The 17,594-nt window shown below is 44.0% G+C and overlaps 1 protein-coding gene across 3 annotated transcripts in view; it reads right to left on the bottom strand.

The window, feature by feature from the left end:
• The window catches only part of RSPH10B (radial spoke head 10 homolog B), a 517,038-nt gene that overhangs the window by 198,136 nt on the left and 301,308 nt on the right, over positions 1 to 17,594 (bottom strand). For all 3 annotated transcript variants that reach the window (XM_078665151.1, XM_078665153.1, XM_078665152.1), the window contains one exon: positions 15,261 to 15,393. In XM_078665151.1, coding sequence (XP_078521277.1) covers positions 15,261 to 15,393 — 133 coding nt within the window. The remainder of the gene's footprint in view (positions 1 to 15,260; positions 15,394 to 17,594) is intronic.

The following is a 17,594-nucleotide window of genomic DNA, read 5'->3' as shown; positions in this document are numbered from 1 at the left end:
TACACCTCGAGCTAGAGCTGGATGGGATAAAAGACGCTATTATGTCCATGAAATCCGGCAAATCTCCGGGGTCAGATGGCCTGCCGATAGACTTTTATAAAACCTACATTCATTTGCTTGCTCCCATGCTGAAACAGGTGTACTATTCCGCTCTTGATGAAGGCGTCTTGCCAACTAGTATGCGTGAAGCCCTGATAACATCACTGCTTAAGCCAGGTAAACCACCGGAGCTTTGTGACTCCTACCGACCTCTTTCATTATTAAATACTGACGTTAAAATACTGGCGAAAGTTCTGGCGACACGCCTGAATCTCCTGATGGAAAGGCTGGTCCTTCCGGACCAAGCGGGATTTGTCCCAAACCGCGCGACTTCACACAACCTCCGCACCTTACAGGCTGTAATGCAGGATCTTGATACTAGATGTGAGGCAGCCGCGGTTTTCCTCGACGCCACCAAGGCGTTTGATTCCCTGGAATGGGACTATCTACTGTCGTTACTGGAACGGATGGGAACTCCCTTTAGCTTTCTAGATTGGATCAGGCTATTATACACTAAACCACACGCTTCGGTCCTGCTGAATGGGTCCCGTTCAGCCCCCTTCGAAATACACAGAGGGACTCGTCAGGGATGCCCGCTATCCCCAGTACTTTTTGCAATAGCTATTGAACCCCTTGCGGCCAAACTCCGTCAACATCATAATCATAGGTCCCTGATCTATCCGGAACGACAGCTGCTCATTTCATTATATGCAGACGACATGACTTTATATGTTCACAAACCGCGAGACAATCTGAACCCCCTACTGCGCGAAATTACCAAATTTGGAGCCATAGCGGGGGTACAGATCAACTGGTCTAAGTCTGCTCTGTTCCCCCAAACAGACAACACTCCCCGGTTTCCTCTCGACTACCCACTGTTATGGGAAAATGACGAGATAAAGTACTTGGGGATCAACATAACCAGGAACCGTGAAGCCCTAATCAGGGCGAACTATGGCACTGTCCTAGACAAATTAACGGACAGCGTTACTAAATGGATCCACCTCCCACTGTCCATGGCTGGACGTATATCCTTGATTAAGATGGTAATCCTTTCTAAGATGCTATACCTCTACACTAATATTCCATATAGTCCTAGTTCGCACTTCTTCCGTGCCCTTGATTCCCAGTTGTCGAGACTTATATGGGGAGGGAAGCAGGCCAGGCTGAAACTAGGGACGCTTATGTTGCCCTACCACCAAGGTGGATTTGATGTACCAAACTTTTGGCTGTATCATGACTGTGCACAAGGCCACTTTGCTGCGTACTGGCTCCATCCACCTCCCTTTATGGCACACCTGGCCGTGGAAGATGGGTTCATGAGACCTGAAAAACCTTCGGGCTATCTCTACTCGGAAGCCCGTGTCACTGACCGAGACCCCTCCACAGTTGATTGCACGGTGCGCGTCTGGCGTGGGATTGCAGAGCGTATGGATGTCGCCTTTTTATATTCCCCGCGCATGACCCTAGCACATGACCCTAGATTAAGTGTCACACGTGAAGAAATAGGACGCAAAATGCTCTTCAAACTAGCCCTTCATACATGGGGGGATTTGTACATACAGGGACGGTTCCGCACGGCGGCTCAATTTTTTGGGGAACATGCACCCTCTGTCATGGACACGTTCCTTTACGCACGATTACGGCAAAATATTAAAACCGTTACACCCGGGTTTCCTGACGAGCCGGAAGTCATGGCGCCCCTGCATACACTGCTTCATAATGACACCCCGAAACATGTAGTCTCCATGCTATATAAACATGAGTATGCGGCCCCCACGCCCCCAGCTCTCCGAGCGAGACGCGATTGGGACGTAGACCTAAGTTCCCCACTCTCGGACGACCAATGGGAGGACAGCTGCTCACACACGAATTCAGTGACTGGTAATGCCCGCCTTAGACTGGTCCACTATAAGTTTGTACATCGTCTCTATCACACCCCCGTCAAGCTGTGCCGCTTCGGATTGCGTGACAACGACCGCTGCCTTAGATGCAAACGGGCGGGAGCAGACTTCATTCACTTGGCATGGTCGTGCCCAGCTGTTGCCTTATACTGGGTACAGGTTTTCGAAGCCATGTCTGAAATGATAGGGGTGGAAGTCGAACCATGTCCCAAAATTACCCTACTAGGCCATTCCATCCCTGCAAATAAAAGCCACCGGAAATTCTTTGCGCTCAGTTTTCTACTTGCAAAACGCCACGTGGCTTGCAGATGGGGCCGTGGACGTGCCCCCAAATTCAAAATGCGGCTAACTACTATGTCAACTTGGCAGGACCAACTCCATAATTATGCCGATTTGTTACCCCATAAATCACGCCCCAAAGACCTATGGGGCCCACTCTCCGCCTATCTTCTTCGGGCCCAATCTAATGATGAGTCTGTACCGGGCAGTCGGGAGGACGCGGGACAAGATGCACGCCCCTCCGTACCCAAAGGTGCGTCTGATCCACTACTGACTGACACTGCTGAACTTCCCCCCCCTCCCTCTAGGTACACTCCAAGACAGGGATATCGATGCCAATGTGGCTCCATTTGCGGTCCCAGGCACAATAATGCCGACATATACTAGCACACTCCACCCTCCCTAACTGACCGGGAGACGGACCTATGACCCTCCCGGCCTCAGCGTTCTACACACCCCAACTCCGGCGCATCGCGCAATGCATTCGAACAAGTGGCGATCTCTCCAGTACATAGCTACAAGCACAGACTACACATACCCCCCCCCCCACTACATTCACGTTGGTCCCTAAACTGCAGAGTACACCCACTTTCTGCACCATTACCTCCCTGTTGGAGGACGCATTGTATCTTTGCTCTGCGTTAATGGATCCTCTGAACCACATATTACGTATGGCGGCCATACGGTGGGCAGGGATTAACCACCTTGGTTCTCATAGTTCGTTATAAAAGGTTTGAAGTTCAACAAAAAGAAGAAAATGAGACCTCAAGTGTGTATGGTTTGGCATTAACTGGTTATTTACCTGCGGAATAACACTTCCTTTAACAGCTTTAGACGCTTTACATCGCGGCCGGCCCAGATGGGTTGTAGGCGGCATGCTGTGTTAACACGATGCTTTTTTATATGTTTCTGATATGATGACACTACGTGTTACTGCTGCCGGCCTCAGGTTGTAGGCGACAAAGCTGTGTACTAATTACGTGACTCCAATAAAGGTCTTCAAAAACAAAACAAAAAAAAAAAAAAAAAGAACTCCATCCTATCTGCTAACGCAGTTTTCTTCTCCGAAAAAATTTAGGGTCGTGAATGACCTATGTAACGATGTTAGAACCTCCCCTTCTCAACCCCCCACTCAAATGATGTGCAATCAGCTTAATAATTTCTTCAAGGATAAGATTGCCATTATAAAAGAAAGTATTCAGACCAGCTCTATCACGGCGGACAGTGCGGATATTTGTAGAAATCCTTCCGAATTGGAGGTTGTCCCTCCCATAGACCAATCCAGGTTAGCAGAATTGATGAATCGGGTGAAGTCCTGGTCTCCTAATGACCCCTGCCCCCCGCATGTACTAAAGGAAGTTTACTCTGTACTTCCACGAGGAATACTCCCTCTCTTGAATGAATCCCTATTGCAGGGAATAGTTCCCAACTCGTTTAAAAACGCTATGCTGGTCCCATTAATCAACCAGGTGCCGATCCATCTAATCTATCGAACTACCGGCCCTTATCCCTCCTCCCTTTTGGTGCAAAGATTCTAGAAGCCCATGTGGCTAGCTGTATCTCTAATTTTATAGAGGCATCTGACTACCTGGAATTCAACCAAGTCGGCTTTCGCCAGGCGCACTCTACCGAGGCGGTGATCCTCGCTGTCCTGGACACAATGAGGTCAAACGCCGATAAGGGCATACATCAGGCCTTGGTGCTCCTGGACCTGTCGGTAGCGTTCGACACGGTGGACCACACCATCTTATTACACCGTGTCGAACAAGCCGGCCTTCGAGGCGCAGCCCTCGGCTGGGTTAAGTCCTTTTTGAACGACCGATCACAGGCAGTCAAGCTTGAGAACTTCATAGCACCCAAACTGTCCACCACCTGCGGCGTTCCGCAGGGCTCATCATTGTCCCCCCTTTTATTTAACCTGTACCTTAAACCCCTACTACACTCTTTAAAAAATAGGAAGGTTACAATATACAACTATGCGGACGACCTGCAACTTATTTATCCTCTAAATTTAACAGACTCCGTCGAGGAATTTCAGGCCACTATGCTGCACATTCAAGGGTGGATGGAGTTGAACCACCTAAAACTCAACCCAGGAAAGACCGAGCTGGTACTACCGGGTAAAAGCTCTACCAGCTGGGGCCCTCACTTCTGGCCGTCATCAATGGGATTCCCTCCATCCCCCTCTCTTTCGGTAAAAAGCCTCGGAATCACCCTCAACTCCGATCTCTCTCTGAAAAGTCAGGTGGGAGCGGTGATTTCGTCTAGTTTCTTCCAGCTACGGAAGATTAAGAACATTTCTCACTTACTCACGCACTCTGCCCTCATCCAGGTGGTTATCGCCTTGGTCCTCTCCCGATTAGATTTTTCCAATTCCATCTATTTAGGCCTCTCCCTGGTTCTGTCTAAACGCCTGCAAAGCGTGCAAAATCAGGCGGCTAGACTTATCTTCAAAAGCAACGGTAGGAGTTCTGCGAAACCGTTGCTGGCCACTCTTCATTGGTTACCTATAGCCCAACGGGTAACTTTCAAGATAGGCTGCTTGGCCTTTAAGGCTCTCCATGGAAAAAGCCCTAAGTTTATTACCAATCTCATAAACAAACATGAACCGACTCGCAATCTCCGCTCTGCCCACCTGTCCCTTCTCACTCTGCCTTCCTTCAAAAAGAAACGTCTTGGCGGATGCCGATTTGCTCATTTAGCCCCAAAGGTCTGGAACTCTTTTCCCTTGTCACTCCAGAGACGCACTAATCTTTTGGAATTCAGGGGTGCACTGAAGACCTGGTTATTCAAGCAAGCACACGGTTAGGTTACTGTTTTCCATCTTTCTCTCCATTAGCGCCATGAAACCTCTGGGTGCCCGTGCGCTTAATAAATCTTGAATAACATAACATAACATAACATGACATACCTAACTCCCTGTTCTCTTCTCCTGTGATAATCTTTAAGCTATCTTCCATCCGCCTACTTTTTTTCTCCTGTGCTGATCTGCTGTTCTCTTTCACCCGCCTCCTTCTATAACTCCCTTTTCTCTTCTCTCGTGCTGATCTGCTGTTCTCTTTCACCCCCCTCCTTCTCTAGCTCCCTGTTCTCTTCTCCTGTGCTGATCTGCTGCTCTCTTCCACCCGCCTCCTTCTCTAACTCCCTTTTCTCTTCTCCTGCGCTAAACTGCTGTTCTCTTTCACCCCGCCCCTTCTATAACTCACTGTTCTCTTCTCATGTGCTAATATGTTGTTCTCTTCCACCCGCTTCCTTAATTAACTCCCTGTTCTCGTCTCATGTGCTAATCTGCTGTTCTCTTACACCCTGCCTTCTTCTTTAACTCTGTTTTTTTCTCCTGTGCTGCTCTGCTGTTCTCTTTTACCAACCTTCTTCTCTAACTCCCTTTTCTCTTCTCTCGTGCTGATCTGCTGTTCTCTTTCACCCGCCTCCTTCTCTAACTCCCTTTTCTCTTCTCTCGTGCTGATCTGCTGTTCTCTTCTACCTCAACTCCTTCTTTAAATCCCTGTTCTCTTCACCTGTGCTGATCTGCTGCTCTCTCCCACCCGCCTCCTTCTTTAACTCCATGTTCTGTTCTCCCGTGCTGATCTGCTGCTCTCTTCCATCCGCCTCCTTCTCTAACTCCAATTTCTCTTCTCCGGTACAGATCTGCTGTTCTCTTTCACCCCACCTCCTTCTCTAACTCCCTGTTCTCTTTTGCTGTGCTGATCTGCTGCTCTCTTCCACCTCACCTCCTTCTCTAACTCCCTGTTCTCTTCTCCTGTGCTGATCTGATGCTCTCTTCCACCCACCTCCTTCTCTAATTCCCTGTTCTCTTCTGTTCTCCCGTACTAATCTACTGCTCTATTACACCGCCTCATTCTTTAACTCCCTGTTCTCTTCTCCTGTGCCGATCTGCTGTTCTCTTCCACCCGCCTCCTTCTTTAACTCCCTGTTCTCTTCTCCTGTGCTGTTCTGCTGCTCTCTTCCACTCAGCCTCCTTCTTTAACTCCCTGTTCTCTTCTCCTGTGCTGATCTGCTGTTCTCTTCCACCCACCTCCTTCTTTAACTCCCTGTTCTCTTCTCCTGTGCTGTTCTGCTGTTCACTTCTACCCGCCTCCTTCTTTAACTCCCTGTTTATTTCTCGTGTGCTGATCTGCTGCTCTCCTCCACCCGCCTCCTTCTTTAACTCCCTTTTCTCTTCTCCTGTGCTGATCTGCTGTTCTCTTTCACCCGCCTCCTTCTCTAACTCCCTTTTCTCATCTCCTGTGCTGATCTGCTGTTCTCTTTCACCCCGCCCCCTTATATAACTCACTGTTCTCTTCTCCTGTGCTAATATGTTGTTCTCTTCCACCCGCTTCCTTACTTAACTCCCTGTTCTCTTCTCATGTACTGATCTGCTCCTCTCTTCCACCCACCTCCTTATTTAACTACATGTTCTCTTCTCCTGTGCTGATCTGCTGCTCTCTTCCACCCCGCCTCCTTCTTTAACTCCCTGTTCTCTTCTCATGTACTGATCTGCTCCTCTCTTCCACCCACCTCCTTATTTAACTACATGTTTTATTCTCCTGTGCTGATCTGCTGCTCTCTAAAACCCGCCTCCTTCTTTAACTCCATGTTCTCTTCACCTGAGCTGATCTGCTGCTCTCTTCCACCCGCCTCCTTCTTTAACTCCCTGTTCTGTTCTCCCATCCTGATCTTCTGCTCTCTTCCACCCCGCCCCCTTTTCCAAAACCCTGTTCTCTTCTCCCTTGCTGATCTGCTGTTCCCTTCCACCGCCTACTTCTGTAACTCCCTGTTCTCTTCTCTTCTCCTGTGCTGATATGCTGCTCACTTCCACCCGCCTCCTTCTTTAACTCCCTGTTCTGTTCTCCCATCCTGATCTGCTGCTCTCTTCCACCCCGCCCCCTTCTCCAAAACCCTGTTCTCTTCTCCCGTGATGATCTGCTGTTCCCTTCCACCGCCTACTTCTCTAACTCCCTGTTCTCTTCTCCTGTGCTGATCTGCTGATCTCTTCAACACGCATCCTTCTTTAACTCACTGTTCTCCTATAATATGCTGATCTGCTGCTCTTCCACATACATCCTTCTGTAACCGCACATTCACATACATACAACCATGCACGCACACACATACAACAACACACATACAACCACACACACACAACCACACACATCTATCTTTCGCCCTCATTCTATCTATCGCCCTCACTCTATCGCCCTCACTCTATCTATCTATCGCCCTCACTCCATCTATCTATCGCCCTCACTCCATCTATCTATCGCCCTCACTCCATCTATCTATCGCCCTCACTCCATCTATCTATCGCCCTCACTCCATCTATCTATCGCCCTCACTCCATCTATCTATCACCCTCACTCCATCTATCTATCGCCCTCACTCCATCTATCTATCGCCCTCATTCTATCTATCTATCGCCCTCACTCTATCTATCTATCGCACAACAACAGCATCACTCAGGGGCACCACAGCATCACTCGGGGGCACCACAACATCACTATGCGCTACCACAGCATCACTGAACGCCACAGCATCACTTGTCGCCACCACATCACTCAGCGCCACCACAGTATCAATCTGTGCAAACATTCAACAACAACTGGTTCAAATATGTTCTCTCAATGTTTCAAGCTTTATTACAAATGTCACAAAAAAAATTGATATTTCACTTCTGTTCTTATATTTTAGTCATGATAAAATACACTGAACATAATCTTCACAAAAGTTATTTACAAAAGTTTAAGCTATTGCCATTATAAATTACAATAACCTTTATTTAAGTATTAATTATTTTAAAAAAAAGATATATTGTTATTTGTAAAATCAATACTTCTAAGTCACGTAAATACAAAACATGTTGCATTAAAAATGCTATAGGTGTCACATTGTCAAAAATTAAAAGTATTAGCATTGTAAATGACAAAGCTATTAATTTCACAATTTTCAAAAATATCACATAAATAACAAATTTGTCATGTACAGGACAAAAAACTCAAACGTTCCTAATGCGAGACCTATTGCATTGCAAATGCTTGTTATCCATTATTTCCCCTCTACCTGACAAATGGGAGCAGCACCCATCCCCCCACCTCCTCCCATGTCGCTGCATGCCCACCCTTCTGTATCTTCCTGTCGTCGTCCTCCTCCTCACAGAGCTCTAATTTCAATGCACATTCACGGCAGCTCCCCAGGGACTGTGAGGCATTTTTTATTATATAATGTGAACTTGAGCAACCCGAAGGAGTTGGAGTGCTTTACATGAGTGCTAGTTATATTACACAGGGTCAAATTAATTTTTGGGGGCATTTTTATAGAGCGTGAACTCAATTGACCCAAAGGTATTGGAGTAGTTTACAAAAGCACCAGTTACATTACACAAGGTCAGGTTAATATTTTTGTTTTTTGGTGCACAGGGATTAAATGATACTGGCATGGTCCCTGTTTATTCATTATTTCCCTCTACCTGACAAATGGGAGCATTTTGTTGTTGTTGCTATGTCCAGTGCTCCTATACCCAGGGGGATGGGACAGAGGGTGGGCAGGGGGTTTGCTGGTAAATGGATGGTGCGAGCAGTGTTTTCAATGGAAAACTCTGGAGAAGGGTGCATAGTGAATAGAGTCCTTGGGAGGAAGGGTTGCAACGTCTCTGCCATTGGAAAGTACTTCACTGCTTTTTTTCACAGGCTGTTCAATACTTGATGCAGTCGCACATAGAATGCTATAATGCTGTTGACTTGTCTTTCTGTCTGTGCATTCAAAAACCTTGGAATGTGTCCATAAATGTTTCCTGAGGCAAGCATGTATTCCTAAAGCACACTGCATGACCCAGTGTGTAGTAATTGTATAGCTCTTCAATCCCTGGTGGCACAGCACCAAGGACAATGTACTGCATGGCTAAACACTTATAAAGTCCCAAAGGTGGGACCTAATGGCTATGCCAATGCTTGTTGAAAAAGCTACTACAAACTCTCCGGGAGGGTGAAAAAGAAGTTCTAAGGTGGGAGTGTGTAACCAGGTATGTGGGACATTGGTATTTCCATACTCTGCTAGTTTCTTTTGAGACATTCTACACCAGGAGCAAACTCTACATTTGTTCTCAAACTGTTATATTTCATGTTGTATCACAGCTACTTTGAGAGCTCTGGGTGTAACAACATTCATTCAAATGGGACATCCTTCGGATTGTCAGCAGCTCTGTGCTACGCTAATCTGTTCATGGTTAAATATGCAATTGAAATTGACAACTTATATGACAACAATAAATGCGACAAAGGCTTACTTTTATATCAAATATACATAGATGATAACATGATCCTTTGGAAAAAAGATGAAAAAAGCCTAAAAATACCATTGTTGCCCAACAAATTGTGCATTCTAAAAATCAAATACATGGGCAACATACAGACTCAACATTCCTTTCTTGCACATCACCACTGAAATACTCAATAACAAAATCAGTACAACTTTATACACCACACCAACTGATAGAAACAACATGTTGCATTTCAGTAGTTTTCACAGATACTCACAAAACCAAAATCTTCCACTAAGCCAACTAACGAGAATCAAGAGGTTCATTAGTGACACCAATAAAAATGAGTTTCTAGAAAAAAAACTGATTTTAGAAAGAGGCTACCAACAAAACATATTGAACAGTTCCAGTTAAAAAATAGCAAATATTATAAGAGAAAGTCTGCCTAAATGAAGAGCAAAGTAGACCAATGATAGACCAATCTTTTTATCAACTTATTCAGAACAAGGCAAAACAATCAAACAAACAATCATGAATTATTTGTCACTACTACAGAACGAAATATGTGTTAAATAAGTTTTACTTTGAAAAGCCATTTTTCACATACAAAGTTGTTGGGAGTTTGAAAGAAATGCTTTGTAAAATAGCAAAGCAAGTCATCAGAATGACAAATGGACTCAAATGAGAAATGTTGCTCTCTCACTATTGCAGGCACTGCAGTGCAGTTACTGTAGGCAATGCAATGTTACATCCCCCGTCTGGCCACAAATACAAATTGAAAGTATGCTACATATTTACCCCTAGCAAAACCAACACTGGTCACATTCTACATACACACTGAATCAGATAATTTTCATGCTGCCAATAACAATAGTTAACATATTCAGTATCTTCTGCATTCTTAATAATTGGCACCTTTTCGTCTCTTTAAAGAGATTCCTCCTCTCTCTTTAGTTTGTCTTATTTGGTCTTATAATTTTAATTTCTTACCATTCCATTACTCCCAAGTCACGTATCTCAACATGGCCACCACTTTGCTCATCTTCATTTAACTTCTGCTATGCCACCATTTCCTACTCATGCCGCTATCCCCTGTACTGGCGTACACACACTCAACGTAGTACTTCTTTCCCACGCTCCAGGATATTTCACTTTTGTTTGCTTTCCCAAAATAGATTATCATGCACTTTTTTATTAAATATTACCCGACGCCCGTGCATTATCCCATATTTTGGTGACAGAGGACCCTTCGTGAATGTCTTAATAATACTTTCCATATAAAATAGAATAAATATTGGCGTCAATATTGTAATTATCTCCAAAAGACTACATCATATTAATAATAATAATAATAATAATAATAATAATAATAGTAATTGCCATTTAAATCCAACACATTTTTTCTATGAAATCACCTGCCACATCACCTGTGTGGTTTTCAGTTAGCACTAATTAGGATCTGTTACAATCTCTTCCTATTTCTAGGCTTAGAAATGCCTTATTGATCATGACCAATGTGTCCTGAAGAAGGAATCAACCCAGAATGCTTTGGAGTATTGCACACATTGGTCTGTCACTTTTAAAGGTCATTGAATAAAACAAAACAATTTAAGATAAGTAAACGATGGATATGAATTTTTTTAAACTTTCGGTAAACAGTAAAAATCCATAAAAATTACATTCCGAAATTAAATTAGATGTAATCTGGAAATGAGAGAATGATTGTGTGACAGTTACTTTAGTTCAAAATCGCTTAGTTTCAAATGTAACATTTTGCATGCTTCTCAGCTTTCTGGATGTCCCTGCAACATTGGGCTCCTCACGAAATGAGTCAGCCCATTGTGAGCCGGCCCACTGCAGATATGGTGATTTGTAAACCAAGTAGGTCATCTTGAAGTTTACCCTGGCTTCCTAATGTAACTAGTGTAGATGTTTGGGAACTGGTATCATGTGATCACAAATCCTGGTGCCTGATATTAGTCTATCCACAGAATAGAGCATGGCTATAATGGATGTTAGAGCTGAAGTTTGAGTGCCCTGCAGGAATGCGTTGCCATAATCTTTGGGGGAAGCATTTATGAAAACTGTCTCATCGCTGCGTGAAAACAACGATGCAACTGTTTTCACTGCGCCTTTCTTGAGGCACCATTGATGCGCCGTATTTAATGTACGGTGCCCATGTCACAAGGAATGATAGATAGGTCAGGAATCCTGACGTACCTGTCAGTACAAAGTGACGCATTGCTGGAGTTTTGTCAGAAGCTTGACGCAACTCCAGCAATGCAGGAGGAGGGCTATGATTATAGCAATGCATCACCCTTAACTGCCATGAGTCCGGCATAAGGATTTGACGCAGTGGCAACCTAGAATTGGCGCAGTGAAATCTGATAGATTTCACTACGCCACTTCTATGAGGCCTTCGTGCATCGGAATGCCCACCCTGCATACATTATACGAAATGCAGGTATAATGCGGTGTAGAGGTTTACAAAGTGACACATCTATATGGCGCAAAGGCTGCACAAAAGTGTTGTAAGGCCTCATAAATAAGGCCCTGAATGACTAATGCCTAATCATTCTGGGGTAAAGAAAAAGGTTTAGGGGCACATGCATCAAGGTATTTTGCGATCACAAACAGTGCGATTCTCAAAAATCGTCCGTTTCCAATTGCAAAATGGCTTTTCCTAATGCATGAAAGTTTTTTTGTTTTGCAATTTAGGTAATCGCAATCTTTTGTGATTTCCTAAATTGCTAATGCAAAAAGGGAATCCCTTTGCCTCTGCACCCACGCCGTATTATAGACGGGGGCGCAGAGGCAAAGAAGCAGTCAGGAGGCGCCCTAAGAGATTGCCATTAGAATGTGGCGCACTAACAGGGCACCCCCTGAGGGCAGCCCTCTGGGACCCCCAGACATACCCTTGCATGCGGGTGCAGTCACTCACTGCACCCACCTGCAAGGGGATCTCTAATCCTCCCTTAAAAGTGCAGGCAGGTTACTGCCTGTACTGCGATACATGGAGCAGCGTCAAAGTAGCTGCTCTGTTTTTCACATGAATGCATTGTCCCAAGTGCAGCGCATTGATCCAATACAGTCCATTTTTCTTTTTAAAAGGTGTGCCCTGCGCAAACAAGGAAAATGCACTGTACTGTGATACGGCCCCAGAAAGGCTGTTTTTAAAATGTGTGTGCATTGTGTGGAGTCAGATTTAAGGAATGCTGCTGGAAGGTTGTTAAGGCCACGAACGCTAACTACTCTTAACTTACTTAAAGTCTTGCCCACTCTTTAGCTAAGTCAAAGCTTCGACATGCTCATACTGAGCCTGTTGACTTATTGGAATATCGACTTGCCGTCATCAAGCTAGCTGTGAGTATTCCATCGCCTTTTGAGAAGTGGTTATAACATCCTCAGGTACCAGAGCTCCAATGGCTGTAAGCTTACTGTTTGATCTTTCTCTAGGGTATGTGCTGTTGATGTCTGTAAGCTCCCCAGACACGCACACGACTCTGTCATTGTTGTTGCACTCTCACTATTTCCCAATAAAGACACTGCTGCTGGAAGTACTACTTCCTATTAGTACAGCCCTTGTATATATTGAGTCCACTGTTTTGTGGAGACGTACCAGTTGATGTTTTATTTTACTTTAGTCAAGTTTATTTACGAGGACTCACAAATCGCTTAACTCTTTACATCTGAGGACTGCACACATTTTGGCCCATCCTTCCTTCTCTTGGTGGCTCATACTTGATTTCTATGCGGGCACCTCAAAACTTTGATTTTATCTTTCAGCATTTTGGATGTTAGCTTTTTATCACTATAACTTCATAAGGCTCTATTGAGCTCTGTCCGGGTTTTCTGGACAGCTTGACCCCAAAAAAGGTTGGGGTTCTGCTCTGTAAGCTCTCTCCATTTCGTTGCCTTGCTCCGTTGTATGTTGTAAGGTACTATTAAGTTGAGCTAGCCCTCAACAAGATTGCTGTTTGTCTTAAAATCCTGGTCCAGCTTCTTTATATTGCTTGTTCTTTCCTTTTTGCTTCTTTATTTCGTTTATAAAGTTTTATATAGCGCGAATTTGACCCTGGAGGGTATAAAAGTGCTTTACTCCTCCCACTTCTAAGAGATATGGCTAAGGGGTTCCGTGCCACTTTCTTTGCCCATCAGCGGGATTTTTTTGCCATTGCTGTAGAGCGGTGCTAATCTTGCATGTTAAAGCCGCATGGTCACTAGAGCGTTATTCTATAGACACCCTTATATAGTCTAACGCTGCTAATCTCAAAGGGGAGATTTGGGGGAAGACAGCCTGTATATCTCTTTTGAACTGGCCAATTAGGCATCGCAGCCCCACTGCTTCCAATATAGTTGCTAAATATTCACCAAAGACCTCTTTTTTCTGTGGTTGAGGTACCTACTGCATAGTTTTTCATGAGTACTCAAATGCACAAGTTATTACACCTGTGTAATTATAATGATGTGTACAATTTTACCATGACAATATTTTTGCCTCTATCGAAAGCCCTGCCATTGCTCCCTCATTCAGATATAAAGAGTGTCCTTCAGAGTGCCGCCGCAGAGGAAGACTCAGCCCTCACTGTGAAAGCAGTAGGTTTGTGCACAATTCTACATCAGGAAACTGCCTGCACATTGTTAGGTAAATATCCACAGAGTTACAAGTGTAAGAGTGGTCTCAATTGCTACCAATGGATCCATCTAGGAATGCCTATACCCCAACCAACCCTGAATTCATATAAGTGAAAAGGCTTTCACCTTGGCATCATTTCCATGGGCCAAATCCCATTTTCCAGAGAATATGTCTACGGTTAATGAATCATGTTTTGTGCCTATAAGTTGAACTTTGGTGCACAACAAAATTGAAGAACTGTACTCGTGCACTTTACATTCACATCAATATGCTATGGCCTTTGTTTGCAGGGGCTGGCTTCAACGAGGTCACTCAGCTGCACTGCACGCTTCTACTTCTATGCTTGTTCAACAATTCTGGCATCTGGTGTGTTAGTTGTGGTCACAAATGTTGAAAGTTGGATCTGAATCCCAACTTACACACAACTGGAGCAGATATCCTGTGTCAACAAATAGGTCACTGCACCAGATTGTAATGAATTGTGTAATTACTGACACAGGCAATACATAAACTTAAGGGAGTGGTAAATTGTTATCTAGGTCACTGGCTAAATACAGAGAGGCAGATTTACAAGCCCCGTACGCCACATTTGCGCTGCCGTTGCGTCACTTTTGTGTGTGGGCGTTCTGGCACGGGGGGGCGTTCCGGTGCAGGAATGCCTCGGAAAAGTGGCTGATTGAAATCTCAAGATTTCACTCAGTCAGTTTAATGGCCATGCTGCGTTAAAACCCTGCGCCTGCTTGAAGCAGGAGTAAGGATTGACGCAGCATGTTAGGCATAGGGGCACCCAGAGCCTTGCTGGAGCTGCGTCGCGCTTGCGACGCGACTCCAGCAATGCGCCGCCTTTCCACCGGGGGATGCGACACGCATCTGCCAATCCGTGCGCCACGGTACGCCGCATTGTAAATGCGGCGCATCAGTGGTGGCACATGGGTGGTTTGGCTTGTCGCAACTGTTCTAGCGCATCCCTGCTGATTAGTAGAGATGCGCCACAAGTTATAAATCTGCCCCTAAGGATATTGACAAAATCATCTTTTCACTGCTAAGCATTAACATCCATGACACACACATAGGAATTTACCCTATATAAAAAGAGCAACAACCAATACATTAATATAATACTGCTATTGATTTATGTCTTGATACTCACTAGGAATGTAATGCGGTTGAGCAATAGACTTTCTTCGTGATTCTCCATGTCTTTCTCCTACAGCAATAGACTTTCTCCGTCCCCCTGCTGGTCTGGAAAATTTTTCGTCTGGTGCACGCTCTCTGGGTTTACTCTATCAGAAGAAAAAAATTGACATATTTGTATTACATCATTCCCTTGCCCTGGAGACTGTGGGTGTTCACATGCTCATGTCACAGTAACTCTCAAATTTCTGTCTGTGTATTTTGATTGAGCTGGAAATTCTTGAAGTATTTTTATTTGAGTAGTGAGCTTAAGTTAATCAACATTAAGCTCATTATAAATATATGTAAAAAAATTTTTATTTAGAAAACATGGTATGCCACCGAGAAAATTAAGAACAATTAGCCTGTAAAAATGGTGTTGTTGTACAGTGGACACTATCAATGTTATCAATCTCATGGGATACTGGTCTTGCCGAGTAATATTGGGGTACTGTAAAGGCGCTCTTGCAGCAGTAGAAGAAATACCAGGCTACCCATGCAACAGAACCCAAAAAAAAGTGGTAACAGCCAGATGGAATGTATAAGGGAAGGAATGGAAACAAACTGTTCAACCTTTAAGAACAGCAAAGATGAAGCTTGCGACATAAGGACACAGAAAACAGCTCCCTTCTTACCCATGTGATTGGGGAAAATATGGGACGCATACTGAGTCACCTACTAAAAGACAAAGATTACTTTTTCTCCACATGGCTACAGATCCTGATATACATGTAAAAAGACAATAGGAAGTAAATATTGAGCCATCTACTAAAATACAAAGATGTTATCATCAAGTGTTGATTACAAAGCTTGGTCATACCCCAAGCTACACTAATTGAAGTTCAAGGACTAAGAAGAAGCCCCATTAGGTATGGAAGTCTTGGAGGTCTGGTGTGTCAAAGATCTTAAAAAGAGGGGTGAATGGAAAGAAGTTGAACACTTTTGAGGAACTGTTTCATTTGTTACTGATTAAGTAGCTGTTGGATGCCTGTCCACCAACTGTGAATCAGTACCTTGCTAACATGAAGGTCCACCCTTTCAAGAAGAAGGCTGTGACGGCTGTCTGAAGGCTTTCAAATAGGTCAAACCAGAAGGGACTATCTGGTGAAAAGTTACAAACATTAGGTGACATTTTCTGGGAGCTCAGGGATCCAAGGTTGGGAAGAACTTCCTGAGTAATGTCTGCCAAACTGGAAATTAAAAGCATTCTGGCTCAAGCAGAGCAAAAAAGCTTTCATTAAGATGTCAGCCCCTGTTCCTAAAGAAAAGTGGATGATTCTAAGGAGTGTTTAAGCTAAACCAGTTACAATACAGATGTGGAAATCAATTCTTATCTGCAGTTGGACGATCTGGAGCCTCTTACCTTTGTTTTTGGTATTGTGGGGCAGTAAGTGGCAGAGAGGAAGGAATTTGGGGGTGGAATTGATATAAAGAATTAATGGATAATTCTCTCGTTGTCCTAAATGTAATTGTTTCATAGGTTTTAGTCTTACATAACACAATCATTATGAATCTGTTGTCTGTTAATATTTATGTATTCTCTCTAGTTGACTGCACTAAAGGATGTAAAGCATACGAGCCTGCTACCTGATGATGAATCTATCTTTCCTATAAACGAGTTGTTACTGATGTTAGGATACTCTAATAAAAATGTAGTAATTGATTTTTCTGGGTATCATGATATGTGAAAACTCTATTGACCGGTAGGGATCAAAGTGTCAAACATCTAAAACCAGATTTTTTTTAACATATAGAACTCATTTTAAAGAATTTCTGTGATAGAAATCGGTGATCATGTTAAACAGTTCTTTTCAGCAGATTTCCCATTTGTTAAACCCATGCCATTCTGTAAGGTCATCTTTAATTAACTTTTCATCTAGTTGACCTTGTCCATTGGAAGTAAACAAGCTACTTACCTGTAACATCAGTTATCCAGTGTTGGTATATTTCATAGGCTCATATGCTTGAATCATTTCCCGTTGGCAAATTGGGAGTCCCACGGTACCATAGCAAAGCAGTATGCAATAGTATCATAGGCAATAGGTTAGTGTAATAGCCTATCTATTTTTAAAAAGAGACAAAATTGAACTATGACTGTCAGGTGACAGCACCCTCTAGAACCCTCACAACAGAGGCTCAACTCCTCAGATTTTCAAGCACAAGTGAAAACCCATTAAATCGATCTATGAGGGGAGCCTCTAAGGGGAGGAGGGTGGGTCGCATGAAAGATACCAATACTGGATAACTGAAGTTACAGGTAAGTAACTTGTTTTCTTATCCAGTGTTGGATCTTTCATAGATTCACATGCTT

The sequence above is a fragment of the Lissotriton helveticus genome, chromosome 10 (assembly GCF_964261635.1).
Source record: "Lissotriton helveticus chromosome 10, aLisHel1.1, whole genome shotgun sequence".
Classification (NCBI taxonomy): domain Eukaryota; kingdom Metazoa; phylum Chordata; class Amphibia; order Caudata; family Salamandridae; genus Lissotriton; species Lissotriton helveticus.
This window is presented reverse-complemented; position numbering and strand designations above follow the sequence as displayed.